Source organism: Cataglyphis hispanica, chromosome 2, assembly GCF_021464435.1.
Source record: "Cataglyphis hispanica isolate Lineage 1 chromosome 2, ULB_Chis1_1.0, whole genome shotgun sequence".
NCBI classification, from domain to species: Eukaryota; Metazoa; Arthropoda; class Insecta; order Hymenoptera; family Formicidae; genus Cataglyphis; species Cataglyphis hispanica.
The window spans coordinates 8,991,170-9,005,961 of record NC_065955.1 but is presented as its reverse complement, the minus strand read 5'-3'; the positions used below and the strand labels follow the sequence as shown (position 1 = coordinate 9,005,961).

The following is a 14,792-nucleotide window of genomic DNA, read 5'->3' as shown; positions in this document are numbered from 1 at the left end:
AGGATACCATACATATATATTTATTATATACGATGTACGCTTCTGTGTTTTCATTTATAAAAATCATTTAATTTCTGAGATTTTTCTCAGATTCTTTTCCTTTCCAAAAGTCGATAATACCGCCATTGATTGGTGCATAGGAAAGAGAATATTTAAATGGAAATATTATATTTTTTTTCTTTCACAATTTCTTTCAAGTACTTTTCGGCCAACAAAATAAAATAAAAATAAATACAGTAGAATTAGACTGTATCAGCAAATCTACAAGATTTTAAATTTATGTCAGATAATTATCGGCTTTTAATGTATGATTAAAAAATTAAGAAAAAATTATATTATATAAAAAAAATATACTTTCTCTGAAAATATCTAAAAACATATATTCTCTAAAAAATTATACCATAAAGAACTGCATTAATTATACCATAAAACTGCATTCTATCTTTCATGTATAAAACGGTATATTTAAATGTTTGATGATGTACATTATATTTGTTCCGTGAGATCGTTACTAATCTACAATTTGCATCAGTACAATAGTCATTATTGCATCTACTCGTTTTTGCTTCTGCTAATAGGCTGTTTGCAAAGATTTTCATTCATTCTGTGTTTCGTATTACGCTATTATTCTAGTGTAACAACTATCGGAGCGAGGCAATATATATTTGTCGATGATAACGCACTCGCGGCGCGAATAAAATAACAATTAGCCATTGTTATTTTATAACATATATCTCCATTATAAATATCGATACAATTTTTATTATAAATATTCCAACTAACAAGATTTTATATTTCTCATCGCTTATAAGACTAATTTAAAATTTGCTTAGATGGGAATAATTCGGTAACTATTCCTCGTCAACAATGTAACATATTAGAAATATTTTTAATAATTATTAATAGTCAACAATAATATCTTGTGATTTTTGGAATATATTTTCGAGTTATGATATTGCTTTTGTTATGATATTGCATGAGAAATGCTTTACGTTATCACTGCAATATAGTATATAGATATTTTTTCAGTCTAAGATTATGTTGATTGACACATTAACAGTGTTTGACATAACAATAACATGTGTTTCTATGATGTTGAACAAAGTAAAATTATATAAACAAGTAAAAATATAATATGTTTTATTCCGTTAAACAAAAATATACATAAATGTATTGCATGATCTGTAAAAAGATATTGTCCAAATAATTGCGCGATTATTCGTTGAATAAAATTACGTAGAAAAAGTAAAACGTAATAAAAAATTAAGCTAACGACATAATGGAATATTCACCATTATATGTTATAGAAACTTTCAATTATTACTTTCATTTATTATCTAATTTTCTGATTATATTTTGTTTGAAGAGATTTATATATATGTAGATGTCCATAAAAAATTATAAAGTCTCTTTTTATGATCCGATTTTTATGATCATATTAGAAATATAATTTAAAATAGTATACATAGATAAATTTGCTTTTGCTTGTTCGTTTTAAGCTTATATTTCTTAGAAATATATTTTCATTTACCCTACGGCGTGCATTTCTAGAGAGCATGTTCGATGGTAGAAAATAAAACGTATATGCATATATGTATAAATATATGATATGATTTTTTACATACTTTACTTACTATTATTTTCATTTCCAATTTTTTGAACACTGTTTTGTCGAAACAATGTCTTTAATAATATGAGGTAATTTTAATAGTTAACATTTTTTTTAACACAATCTTTTCTTCTTTCTTAAATTTTAAGATTTTAAAGATTTTAAACTTAATGATAAAACAGGATAAAATCTTAATAAAAATATAAAATGATAGAATGTAGAAAAATTTTACGAGATTAGAATAAAATTTCTTATCAACGTAATATTGAGACATTTCTGATAAGGATGCCGCAATAATATAATCACAATAATTATATTATTGATAAAGAAAATTTTATACGTTGTATATATTAATTAACAACTATTTTTTTCACAAGAGAAATAAAGTATCTCATTTCAGTATCAAGTCAAATATTTGTTCTATTTTCCTTGTCAAATATCAATGATGCAGTTTGATAATTTCTACTTTACTATCTACTTACTATTTCTTCATTAGTATAAATTCAAGCACAAAATATATTTATCTACAAATTTCTAAGATACGTTAAAATTTAGATTAGATATTGACTTTTTGTTGCGACATCCAAAAAAAAATACAAAAAAATATGCCAGCCGTATTCGAGTTTCTAAATATTCGTAAGTACCGAAATAAAAAGTTTAAGCGAACATATCTTGAATAATCGTCAATAGAAATTCGTGAATTCACCCGCTCGATATACATTCGTACGTTCATAATGACATATATATTATTAACCGTTCGTATATACAGCAAATATATATATATATATATATATATATATATATATATATATATATTTATACTATATACGATCCAGTCGAATGTATGCAGCTCAACATGGGTGATAAAAACTCTCTAACGAGACGCATAGCGAAGATTACTTCATTGATGCTTAGCTTTAATCACAGATCAAAATTATCCGATTGGATTACAATCGGAGGTTGTTATCGCGAGATTTCATTGATCGCTATCAACTGTAGCGCGCGTTTATCTTCTTTCATTTAATACAAAGTCTAAGTAAACTTATGGCGGTGATGGAGCTTAAACGCACATCGTTTGCTCGTTGTACGCTTGATCATCGTCCACGACCATCTCCAATCAGTCAAGTCATAAGCCGCATCTCGCATATTCCTGTTTATCTTGGCAAATTTTACGGGTATACTTGATGCTATTCACTGAAAGGATTTCACTATGTCCACGATACTGACGTAAGTCCCGATCACGAGGCCCAGCAATCCGAACACAATCAGGAGCATGTTCTTGATTAGCATGGCTTTGCAAAGACCGAAATCCTTCGCCGGCCACTGCACGCATATCTCGATAATCGCCGGGAAGGCGATGCCAAGGGCGGATAGGCAGAGTGCACCGAAAAGGGAAATGAATAGGCCGAGTCTCGGTATAGCAATCGCCAAGATGACTGAAATAATAGAGATATGATTTAAAATTGAAGAAAGGATATTATTCGAAAATCCTCAAAGATATCGATCTTGAATGAAATATTTCATATGCGTCTACTTTTTTCATTATTTAAATATTTTATACTAATATATTTGTAATGTCATATATCGCGAAAAAATTTTCTCTCTCACGGAAATCGATATTTGTCAGTATCAATATTTTTTTTTTTTTTTATTCATTTATAAAATATTTTATTCATTGACCATACAGATTTTGCTACTTACATGTCGCCAAGGTAATGACAGTCCGACAAACGTACTCCCATAAAATTTTGCGATTCTTTATTCGATGATCTAGATAGGTATTCCATATAATTTCAACGGGCACATAAGCTTGTAAGGCATACGTTATGAATATGGCAACCGCGAACATGATCTTAATACTTTGAGACATACTGCAAACAGAAAATATAAATATATGAGAAGTATAATTCTTTTATAATGTTATAAAAAATAATTTGCTCCTAAATTAGATATATTTAATGTATAGATTGGAGAAGTTTTTATATTTATATCATATAGATATCATATTTTTTCATATGGAAAAATTTTAGCAAATCGAATAAGCGATACTTTACGATACTACAAGAATAAAAATATGTCTGTCATCTTATTGTGAGAGAGTCTCGTTTCACTTACGTGTCTTCCTGTGGTAGATTGAAAGTGACGCTTCCCTTAGCATCAGCTCCGTACTTCACATAGCCAAAAAATCCAACGATTATGTACAAAATAACAATCACAGTCATTCCCATGTTGAGCACACCACAATAGCCGCCGAAAGATTGCGGCGTCTTCATGTTGTTTTCCAAAGCTATAATCTACGCAATACATTATCTCTTTTGAATAATATAACGAATGACGACAAGTCGAATTTTTCCTTTGTTTGTTTCTTATAGAAACTATTTCAAAATAGAGTAATATATCCTAAATTTTATTTTATTTTAATTTTTTTTTTTTTAATTTAATTTAATTTTGTTTTAAATTTCATTTTTTTATTTTTCAAACAACGCAAACGTAAGAAATAGGTTTTTCTTTTAATTTAGATAATTTTTTGCTACTACTATATAGCCAAAACATTCTTAGACAAATTAAATTTTAAAAATATCTCAGGACACACAACAATTGCACATGGTAGGATTTAGTGGCACATTTGCATATCACTCTATATGTCAACTTCGATTTTTCTTGTATATAAATAAAAAAATTTCTATTTCCTCGATGAGAAATGAGATTTGGTTATACTGTTTAACGAAGATATACATTTTTCTCCAGACACTTACCACACCAACGGCTTCTAACGCAAATAACGTCGTTCCAAAATAAAGGGAAAAATTTCTTATTGTACCAAACATTTCCCTTTCGCTTATCGACGCTAGATCGTCAAACATGTATGATAGAACCATACCCAGTCCGACTAGGGTAATGAGATTTGCTAGCGTGGAAAAAGGCGCCAATAACTTCAGATTTCTTATGTAGTTGATTAATATCAGCGGAACCAATAAAATGCACATATGGGTCGAAATCGCCAAAGGTTGCCAGTAGTAATCTGTTACCTGCGTTCACGAGGAAAAAAATATAATTAAATGCGTTGCTATAGCATCTGTTTGACAATGATTCTGTTAAACGCTTGCATTAAATTATCTATGCTGGTGTCAGCGATAAATGTTTTCTCGATAGCGCTGTATCAGATTGCTAAATCTTGATTTTTCTTATTGCATTCTTTTATTGATTTACCTGTTTTATATTTCCTGCTACAAATACGATATAAACGCAGCAAATTCCCAATTGATATATTATCATAAACCCGTCTATGAATCCTCTGGAAATAATAATACTCTTTCAAGATTATTCTTATTACAATTTATATTGCATGTCTTTTTTTAGATTAAAACTGATGAAATTAATCGTACAATTCTCTTTTTTATGTCGCAATTCATCATTTTTTTTTTAACTTTTATACGAACACATTGGTAAAACAACGCATTTAATATATTTTAAAAGTAAAATGCGTGTATGTGTCATTAATATTTCTAATCGATAATAATGCGTGGTTTGCAAACAAAATATAAACAATAATATAAACTAAAGCGTTCAATGACTATTATATAATTATAATTCTAATTATTTGCAACTATTTTATATAAATTATCTATAATTATCTTGAAGAAAATATTATTTATTTTGTCTGCTCAACACATGGCAATAAAGAGTTCGAGTGTTTTATATACATATTATTCTCTACTTTTCTATCAATTATTATTTTTTATTGAGAGATTGCTTGAATAAGAGAATAAGACATAATTTTGTACAACTATTTCATCTACTTGGTACCACGTTGTGTCGACTAATTATGGATTAAGCAGGAGGTACTTACGGTGCATACGGCGCGAACCATCTCATAAATTGAGGACCTTGCTCAAGAGCGTATTTCATGCTGTCTGGATAGCTCAATATAGGAACTCTTAACCGTTTACACAATTTGTACTGCGCCTTTATGAGTACGTGCAAGCAATAGGTGCACAACGCTCCTATGATTATCGTAGCTATAACGCCGACCAGGAGACCACTATTGCAAAATGCATTCGGCATCGCTAGAATCCCCGTGCCAAGACTTCCTTTCAGCAAGTGAACCAAGGTTTCGAAATTTCTGAAAAAAATATTCTCGCGTTGTGAAGCAACAGCCGTTACAAAAGATGTTCGGGTTATTTTTTATCTTCATATCGCTCTTTTTTTTATGAATTTTAAATATAATCTTTTTTCCTCGATTAAATTTTAGAGAATGCGTTAAAAGAGAGAATACTCTTAGTCAAAGTTCGTATTTCAATTATTTGACTGCCTCTTACATTTTAATTATATTTTGACCTTGTATCTTAATGTGTAAATAGACACAATAAACATCCATAAAAAAAGAAGAAAGGAAAGCAACACTACGAAATGAAGTCAAGCTTTATTACGAGAGATAATATATTATATTACTCTTTTTGAATATGATATTACCTTTAATGATTAATTATAATTTGCACTTACGAAGTTGGATTTGGAACATTCCGATACTGATGAGGATCATAATTTTCCGTATCTGTGATATCTGGAGAATTTGGAGGTGCTGCAGTCTCGGTACTGGCTTCAGCATTCAGAGATAATGCGGTTTTGGCATTAGCTGTAGCAATTTTCTTGTCCTCTCTGTGTGTATACATTTTCACATAATAACAAATATCAAATAATACGTAATAAATAATATCAAATTTTCACATAATAACAAAAAAAAATATTGAGAAAAATAAAAATTTCCATCTACTTCCATCTATCAAGTTAAAAAAATTTTCTCTAATAATAAAAATAAATTAATTATAAAAAATAATTAATTATAAAAATTGAAGTTTTATTTTATTGAATCGTACCTATGAGAATTCTCATGAGAGTCGATCAGCTCCAAACGTATATTTTCTTCCTGCATTTTCTGAATCTTCATACGATCTTCCTCATGCAATTGTTCCGCCGGCCCTGGAAGAGCATTTTCCGCAGATTCTAAATTCATTCTTATTCAATTAATCCGTTAATATATTCTTATTGCATAAGTATGTAAATGAGTAATCTCATTAATTTTGTGTAATTATTATGCGATAGTGGCTGATATAAATTTAAGTTAAAATAATATACGAAGCAGAAGGTACGAGAAACTGTAACGGACTGTGACAACATAAGTCTATGTCTTATAAGTCCTTTGCTTTGTTCTCTTATAATAACAAACACGTACATGTGACTTTTCCGCTAGCTTTGAAATATAAACAATATGCTTCCGCGTTTCCTACAGAAATAAATCAATTTACTTATTCAAAATCTATAGAGAATAAACATTAATTTTAATAAATATCTCTCAGTTCACATTTTATTTATAATTAAAAATTAAGCTATCAAAATATATATCTAGCAACGTATTTTATATATATTTTAAATTAAGCAACTTACACATTACGATTACATGTGATGTAACAATATTTATTTTACTTTTCATGAATTGATAAGTGAAATATTAATTATATTTTGCTGGCATACATTTATTGGTCTATATGATTCTGATATTTTATTAGAGATACATGAAAAAAAAAAAAAAAAATTATACGTAAAATATTATAAAAATTGTGATAGACACATCGTATTTATTATTAGTTGTACTTATTACGCGGATTAGGACACACAAAAATGTGATAAGCGTCAACTGGACGATCTGGTACATTAAACTTTTAATCAATTGGCGGATGTGGAGCAATGAAATAAAGGAAAAATGTCAATTGTGAATTTGATGCATGCGGGTTTAACGCATTCTTTGCGAATTGATTGCTCTTAATTATTGCATTGAGGTCAAATGCAACTTGAGGTTAATTGACTGAAGGTTGCATTCGGTATCCTCACACTTCGCAATTTACGCCTTTGACTGTTTCGCATTATTGAACGAAACGATTGATCTCACACCTCGAGCACAAAGTCTATTCTTGTAAAATAGTTACGTATCCGTTTTTAGCAGCTATACGACAATACGTATTTTTGGATATTTAAAAATAGATACATGTGTTCTGAATTAATTATCATAAGGATTATTGTATAGAATAGAAAGAGAGAGAAAATTTTAATGTATAAATACGTATACGTGTGTGTAATTATTTAAATAAAAATTAAATTTAAAAATTAAATTATTCTTAGAAATTAAATTTGATAATTATTAAAATTTGATAATTAATTAGACTATATAAAATAACGTCATGCGCTACATTATAAAGTTATAACGTGCACATAGTTCAATAATGCCGAGACACAAACATCTAATTTTACGAAAACATTTTACGTTTCTGTTCTAAGGTCATGGTTGCGATATAAATATCCGGGAAAAAGGAAATCATTATCTAATTGGCACAGATTGTTTCAAGACAGCGTTCAAAACCCACGTTAAGACAAATTATACTGTTGAATGTTGTAACTACAAATGAATGTCATTTGAACAAAAAATTTAAATAAATAAATAGAATTTTTACTGAAATGTATACTTTATCAATTTTGTATATGAAATTAATAAAGAATAATTTTGTTTAGTGTTAATGTTTTTGATCATTTCTATAGATTTATATGTCATATTTTGTATAAATATTTTTTATCAATATTTGTTATTGTCTGTCAAGTTATTTTTAACTGAATATCATCAAATTTATTATCTTTTACTTTGAAATTTACTTAAATTTTAGTTGCAAATTCTTTGATAATTCCTCGAAATTAAATTATAATTAAAAAACACTTACCTTTTGCAGTCCTAATCAACTTTTAGCAATCGCTGGCATAGGTTGTAACTTCCTCCGTTTGCAGTTTATGCCTATAAAGGAAAGCAAACAAAATTTCTAAGATAGTATAACGCAATTTACATTAATTATAGTGATTAATCCATCGAACACACATTTAAAAATACAAATATATCTCAACACAGTAACATATATACACGCAGATATTACGTAATAATTAATCAAACAAAACGTACACATTATCTAATTTGTTAGCGTGAACGAATATTCGTTTAAACGCTCATTGAATACATAGAAGCGGAGATAGAGGAGAGAAAAGTAGGGTTTAAGTATTGTAATCAATCCTCCTAATTCTTACTTCCTCGACGCGCATCGGGGGGACCTGGCGAGTTATGTAGCCTCATGCTTGGGATAACGTGGCTGGAATATGCCCGATGTACTAATTTTAGAGAGACCATCGGAAGGGCCTCTTTGCCAACGGGAATTATCTTGACAGGTATTTCAGAAGCGTGAGAAACAGTGACGCGGATATAAACGAAATCTGCAACGCTATAATTGAAGAAGAGAATATGTTTACGAATTCTTTTATATCGTATTTATATGTCATTATACTTTCATAAGTGAATATGTAATTTTCGTTGCTTAGACCCTCTTGCAAAAATATTTTTGAATATGTTCGTGTGAAATATATAGACTATGATAGTGATTAAGTCAAACACAAATTGTAAGATCCAAGGTAATAATAAACACATCGCTCTTATGCAATAAATAATATACATATAACAAATCATATGGCAAGCTTGATCAATACATAAAGTAACATTCTTCTATTATAAGTAGCCTTTAATAAAGGGATAAGTTGCACATTTATACGATACACATTTTTAGTTATATTTTTAGTTGTATTTTTCAAAACAAGTACAAAAAATAAATTGGAAAAAAGTATTTAAATATTTAAAAATAAATCTCTACGAGATGAAATGCATGTGTGACATTCACAAAATAATAGCTTAACTTAAAATAATATATATTAGGATACGATCCCATGTAATTGTATCAAGAGCATTGCAGTCAGTACTCTTCCATCCATTTAATCGTTTCAATTTATTGAGTTCTGCGCTGACGTGCATTGCTAAATTTATCCGATGTAAAGTGAATAGAAAAGAAATTAAGAAATATGCATTTTTTAATGGTAATTAGACTAATTGTTAAAATTGTTTGCTCATAAATGCGAGATTTCAAGCAAATCAATCGTAATTAAAAGAAATTTATTTTATTTCATTATTTTTTAGAAAGATTTATTAATATCAATATTAATACAATAACGGATTTATTAATATTAATACGAATAACATCCTTTTCCCGACGATAACTTAAGATATGTTAAAATTAATGTCGACTTAAATAACCAAATTGTAAAATAAAATTTAATTATGAAAAATTTAATTTTAATTTTAATTTAATTTTTAAATTATTTTTATTAAAATAAGAAACAAACAGTATATGATGCAAAAACGATACAATAGCTAAACAATGACAAAGTTTTTTTGTCGCACGATTTAAAAATTTGTCACTGCCATTGATGAATCCTCAACGCAATATCAATTGAATCGAATATACAGTTGAATGCTAGGCTATTACGTAATAGTTCACTTCATCGATCTTAATAATGATCACTTAATCGTTTGTAACATAAAGATTTATTTAATTAAAGAGCTTTAGAAAAAATCTGAATCGTTATAATAGGTGTAACAGCTTTCAAACGTATTTGACAATTGTTATTCTTAACATTGTTATTAATGCGATTATATATGTAGTTGAGTCACGCGATATTTTTGTGAAAATATTTGTTGCATTAATTGGAATAAATTATAAAAGTCAAATAGATCAATTTATAAATAGAGATATATTTTTGTTTTTGCACATACGAACTATTTCTTCGGACAAAATTATTTTTTTATTTAATTTCTTTTTTATAAAAAGTTTTTTTTCTATCAGAGAGAATGTGTGCTAAAAGGAATTAATATATTTTAATTTTATTTTTTCATAGATTTCGAGAGTTCTTAAATGTAAGCCTTGGCACTTTGCTGTCTCATACGATTTTATATTGAAACAAAAATATTTTACATGAATTAATATATGAAGAAGCTAATACATGCAATGAATTACATCAAATGACATGATTAAATTCATAAATATTCTAAGTAAATCTACATAAGTATTAATATAAATGTGATGCATTAAATATATCTTATCCTTACAAATTAATTCTCGATCTTAGCATTATCAATTCACAGTTGTGAAATATTTCACAAAGAGGATATCATAGTCACACATTCACAAAATTTACATTTACAAGATTCTATAATTCATTAAGTAAAGAAATTTAATAAACCACATAAATTTTGTCATTATATATAAATAATGTCTAGGATCAATTACCTTAACTTTTGCAAGCGTTTGAATGTCACTGAAAGAGAATCTCTCATCTTTGATGATATTATAGCCAATCGTTAGATACATTGTCAATGATAATAGGGATTGTTAATATTTGAAAGTATAGCTATGCTTAACAAATTAGAAAAAATTTTCATTATAAAAAAATGGATCAATTATGGTGATGTTTCGATGTTGTAGAAGCATCAGCTTTAACACGAGAAAGAGAATGAGAAGCTGTAAAATCCGCATTTCTCGATTAGAATGATGATGTATTACTGTCAAAGCGCGGTCCATATTTCATTTCGGACAGAAATTTTGTGCTTTCTTCTGGCGCGGGCGTTGGAACCTTGACTTACCGGATTAAATGCATCCGTAAACGCGATCCTCGACGGATGTCAAGTCGATTCTCTCTGCGAGGAAGCAACTACCCAGTAGTTGGCAGTTACTGCGTCAGCGACCGAGGATGTCTAGCGACTGTCCCGCACCACTTCACAATTTCCACTGTGGTGTACGCATTCGGCATATAGCAACATATAGCAGCTCATCACGTGATACATGGCTAGTTATAAAACGACTTCTCGTAAATGCACGCGAGCGATGATTTAGCCACCGTAAGTCGGTCCCGCGCTGCGTACTTTTGCATCGTGGATCCGCGAAAGAATTCGAAAACCCGGACGAGAATCGCCGTAGCATCGATTAATTTTGTGCGATTCAAAGTGTTATACAAAGTCTTAAACGGCTCTCTGTTTCGACAATCCGCAGTAATTGCTCTTTTTGTCAGAATTGCTTGAAGATTGATTGAGCAGATTTTTAATTTAAGAAAAATCTTTATAAAAAATATAATATTTTTATACACATAACATAATATAAAATAATAATATATACTATAATATATAAATATATTTATATATTAAAAAATTTTAATATAAAAAATAATAATGAGTATGCGTTTGTAATAAAAATATGAATAAAGTAATTAATCCAATATGTGCATGACAATATATTTTGTGTATGTTGGTGACACACATAAGATGCGAATATTCATGCGGTCAGTGCACGTGGTACATTAAAGTACAATAGTAGTAACGAAGAATCATTCACGCTTTTTATGCAAAAATATAATTGAATATTATATACACTTATTAACCTATTTCATATTTTGAAATCTTGTAATAATTTTGAAGTTTAATACATTTTGAAAAATTTTTATAGCAGTTATTTTTATTTAAATTATTATATATATATATATATATATATATATATATATATACACATATCGCATATTGCATAGTGTTTTACATGTATAGACAAATGTCATAACACAAGTTTGTTATTTTTCTATTACTGTTGTTTTCCAAGATAAAATCAATATTTTAACGACTCTAGTTATGTCATTCGCATAATAAGCGTCTAGTTAATTTCTGTAAGCGTAAATTTATATTTCCATGAAGATATAAACATTTATCTTTACGAGAGCTCGAGACTTTTCGCGTTACATAAATGTTTTCGCGACAGAAGAGCAGCATTTCTGACCTCTAAAATATTTATATAATTTGCTGGTTAATGTTCGGAAAAGTTCCGAAGATGTTGCGCTTCGAACGATGGGAAAGCATTTGGCCGCTAAAATTAGAGTCAGAGAAGCTTCATTGATTGACGACTTGGCAGATCAGGTGAAACATAATCAAAAAATATATATATGTCAAAGATGAAACGTAAAATTTAATCTGCATTAGTAGTGCACGAATATCGATTGTTCAAACGCCTTTTGTAATTATTATTTATTTTATAAATATATAATTTATATTTTTCCACAACAGAGAAGAGACTCTACAAATTATTTAGAGCTTAATTATGTTGCACATATATATTTCTGACACTTACTTTATAAAACAAACGAGTCAAGAAGAACTCAATCTCTTAAGAAACTTAACTTTTGTTTAATACAAAATCGAAATTTTAAGTCTCTAATCTCTGACAAAATAAATTTTACATTGATTAGAGTCTCTCAAAATTTTAAACGCCAGCAAAGTTAAAAGTTGTCTGTTGCTAATATCTATCTAGCAATTCAACAGCTTAAATTGATTTCGCATAATAGACTTTTAAAAGTTTCTTAAAAAAAAAATGGACGAATCAGATCAGTCAAAAGTTAATAAACTTAATATATTTCGAGGTTTATGAACTTGACATTGCGCATGCACACAAAGCACTTTTAGCCTTTTAAAATATAAAATTAATAATTAATTCATAAGATAAAGATTTCTAAGATAAAGATTGTTTTGTGAAATTAAAATTTTTATTTTCATGAATTTTTATGTAGTCTATAAAATTTTTGTGCTACAGTGTATTAGTTCGATAAAATAACATTTACAATTAGACTAAATTATATTCTATAGGGTTAGTCTCTCTCTTTTACTTACAATTAATTATTAATTTTATATTTCAAAAGGTTAAAAGCGCTTCCTGCGCAATTTTAAACTCATGAATCAAATGCATTAGATTTATTAACTTTTGACGTAGCTGATCCGTTCAGTCCCTCCTTAAGATTCGCATTAGATTGACGTCAAGGGGATTACGTAAGTCAGACGCATTATTGTCGATATATTTTCCCATGCTTTTCGATCGATACAATCCGGGGATCGTCCCCTCGTGTATAATAAAATTCAATTCTTCTTAAAGTCCTTAAAATTCAACTTTCATATTTGAACTCAATTTAATTTATTATAACAATATAATAAATAATATTAAAATTTACATAAGTGATGCATGTAAATATTAAATACATATATTTTTATTTCTTTTGATACGATGACTTTAATTTTGACAGACAAGTATATATACATGTAGATTAACAATATACTCTCTAAATTGATACTGAGAACAAAGACACAAACTGATAACAATTTTTTGAAGAATACTTTCACAGAAAGAGCGTTTCCTTTCTTCACTATTTTAGAAATAATTGCATATAATTACATCAAATACTCTCGCAAATCTCTTTGTTTCTCAATATGTGTGAAGAAGCATGTCATTATTTTAAGAACTCCTATAAGAAGCAAGTAGCATTATTATTAGCTGCAGTTATTATCAACCGCTAATCTAAGCACGTGCTAGATATGTTCTACGAATGACGGTGCACCAGTCAACGAATACGACCCTTCGCAACTTACGTTTGAGCTTATAAGGTACGAGTAAAATCCATTCGAGGCACTTTATCACAGGTTATAGCGTATATGATAAGGCTACGACTGAGGGATGAAAAACGCGATGCGCGAACTCGTGTATGTGTGTGTGTGTGTGTGTGTGTATATGAATGTACACACCTCCTGCATCAACCCCCTGGCCACGCATTCGGTTAAGTGTGTGTATGTGCAACGAGAAAATCTGCTACGTGCGGCGGCCACGACGCCTTTCACTGTCTGCGAAAATAAGAGACGGATTCCCTTTGGGTCACGCGGGGAGGGGAGGGGGGTAACTACCCTCTTCGCGATCCATACAATAATAATTTCCAGGGACATCTGGTAGAGGGTAGTGTAAACAGTCCACTAGACTTGCGCATGGAGTGTTTGGCTGATTCTACTCACCGATCAAAGTGGGTCGTATCGACGGTAAAAATTGCATAATAAGTCTATAAAGAGATAAAGTTAATTAAATTTGATTGTTAAAAAAAAAAAGAAAAATAAATATTAAAATGTAACACAATTAGTTTCTGTCTTAATAAATTCTTTTCCATTTATAATTATGATCATGTTACATTAGGATTATGTCACGAAAATAAGATAAGAGAATATATATATAAGCTTAATATTTCATCGAAAATGATGTTCTCTACTCCTGCATATGAACAAATAATTATAAAAATAATTGACAAAAAGAAGCCTCTATGCAATTATCTGTCGAATATAAAACTGATATCATAACAACTCATGACTAAATATTTTGTCGGCCGAAAAAAAATGTTTTGCTGCGTGTGTTTAAAGGAT

General features: G+C 29.0%; 1 protein-coding gene across 4 annotated transcripts; it reads right to left on the bottom strand.

The window, feature by feature from the left end:
* Positions 1 to 642: 642 nt before the first annotated feature.
* LOC126859089 (proton-coupled amino acid transporter-like protein CG1139) lies at positions 643 to 14,232 on the bottom strand. 4 transcript variants are annotated; one of them, XM_050610039.1, is made up of 11 exons: positions 11,169 to 11,317; positions 8,732 to 8,922; positions 8,377 to 8,447; positions 6,487 to 6,589; positions 6,113 to 6,268; positions 5,460 to 5,732; positions 4,820 to 4,904; positions 4,366 to 4,638; positions 3,725 to 3,903; positions 3,311 to 3,480; positions 643 to 3,045 (listed from the first exon to the last, which is right to left on the bottom strand). In XM_050610039.1, exons 4-11 carry the CDS (start codon positions 6,555 to 6,557, stop codon positions 2,801 to 2,803), a joined length of 1,452 nt encoding a protein of 483 aa, XP_050465996.1. In that variant the 5' UTR covers positions 6,558 to 6,589; positions 8,377 to 8,447; positions 8,732 to 8,922; positions 11,169 to 11,317; the 3' UTR covers positions 643 to 2,800. The 4 variants fall into 4 exon arrangements, with proteins under 4 accessions (XP_050465996.1, XP_050465998.1, XP_050465995.1 ...); XM_050610041.1 differs by lacking the exons at positions 8,732 to 8,922; positions 11,169 to 11,317 and adding an exon at positions 13,980 to 14,232; XM_050610038.1 differs by lacking the exon at positions 8,732 to 8,922 and having other exon boundaries at positions 11,169 to 11,324.
* Between the last annotated feature and the right edge of the window lie 560 nt (positions 14,233 to 14,792).

Coding starts and splice junctions, on each gene's coding strand:
- LOC126859089 (XM_050610037.1), bottom strand. CDS start 6,623: ATGAATTTAGAATCTGCGGAAAATGCTCTTCCAGGGCCGGCGGAACAA. Junction 5,733..6,112: donor AATGTTCCAAATCCAACTTC/GTAAGTGCAAAT, acceptor TATTTTTTTCAG/AAATTTCGAAACCTTGGTTC. Junction 3,481..3,724: donor AATCTACCACAGGAAGACAC/GTAAGTGAAACG, acceptor TTCTGTTTGCAG/TATGTCTCAAAGTATTAAGA.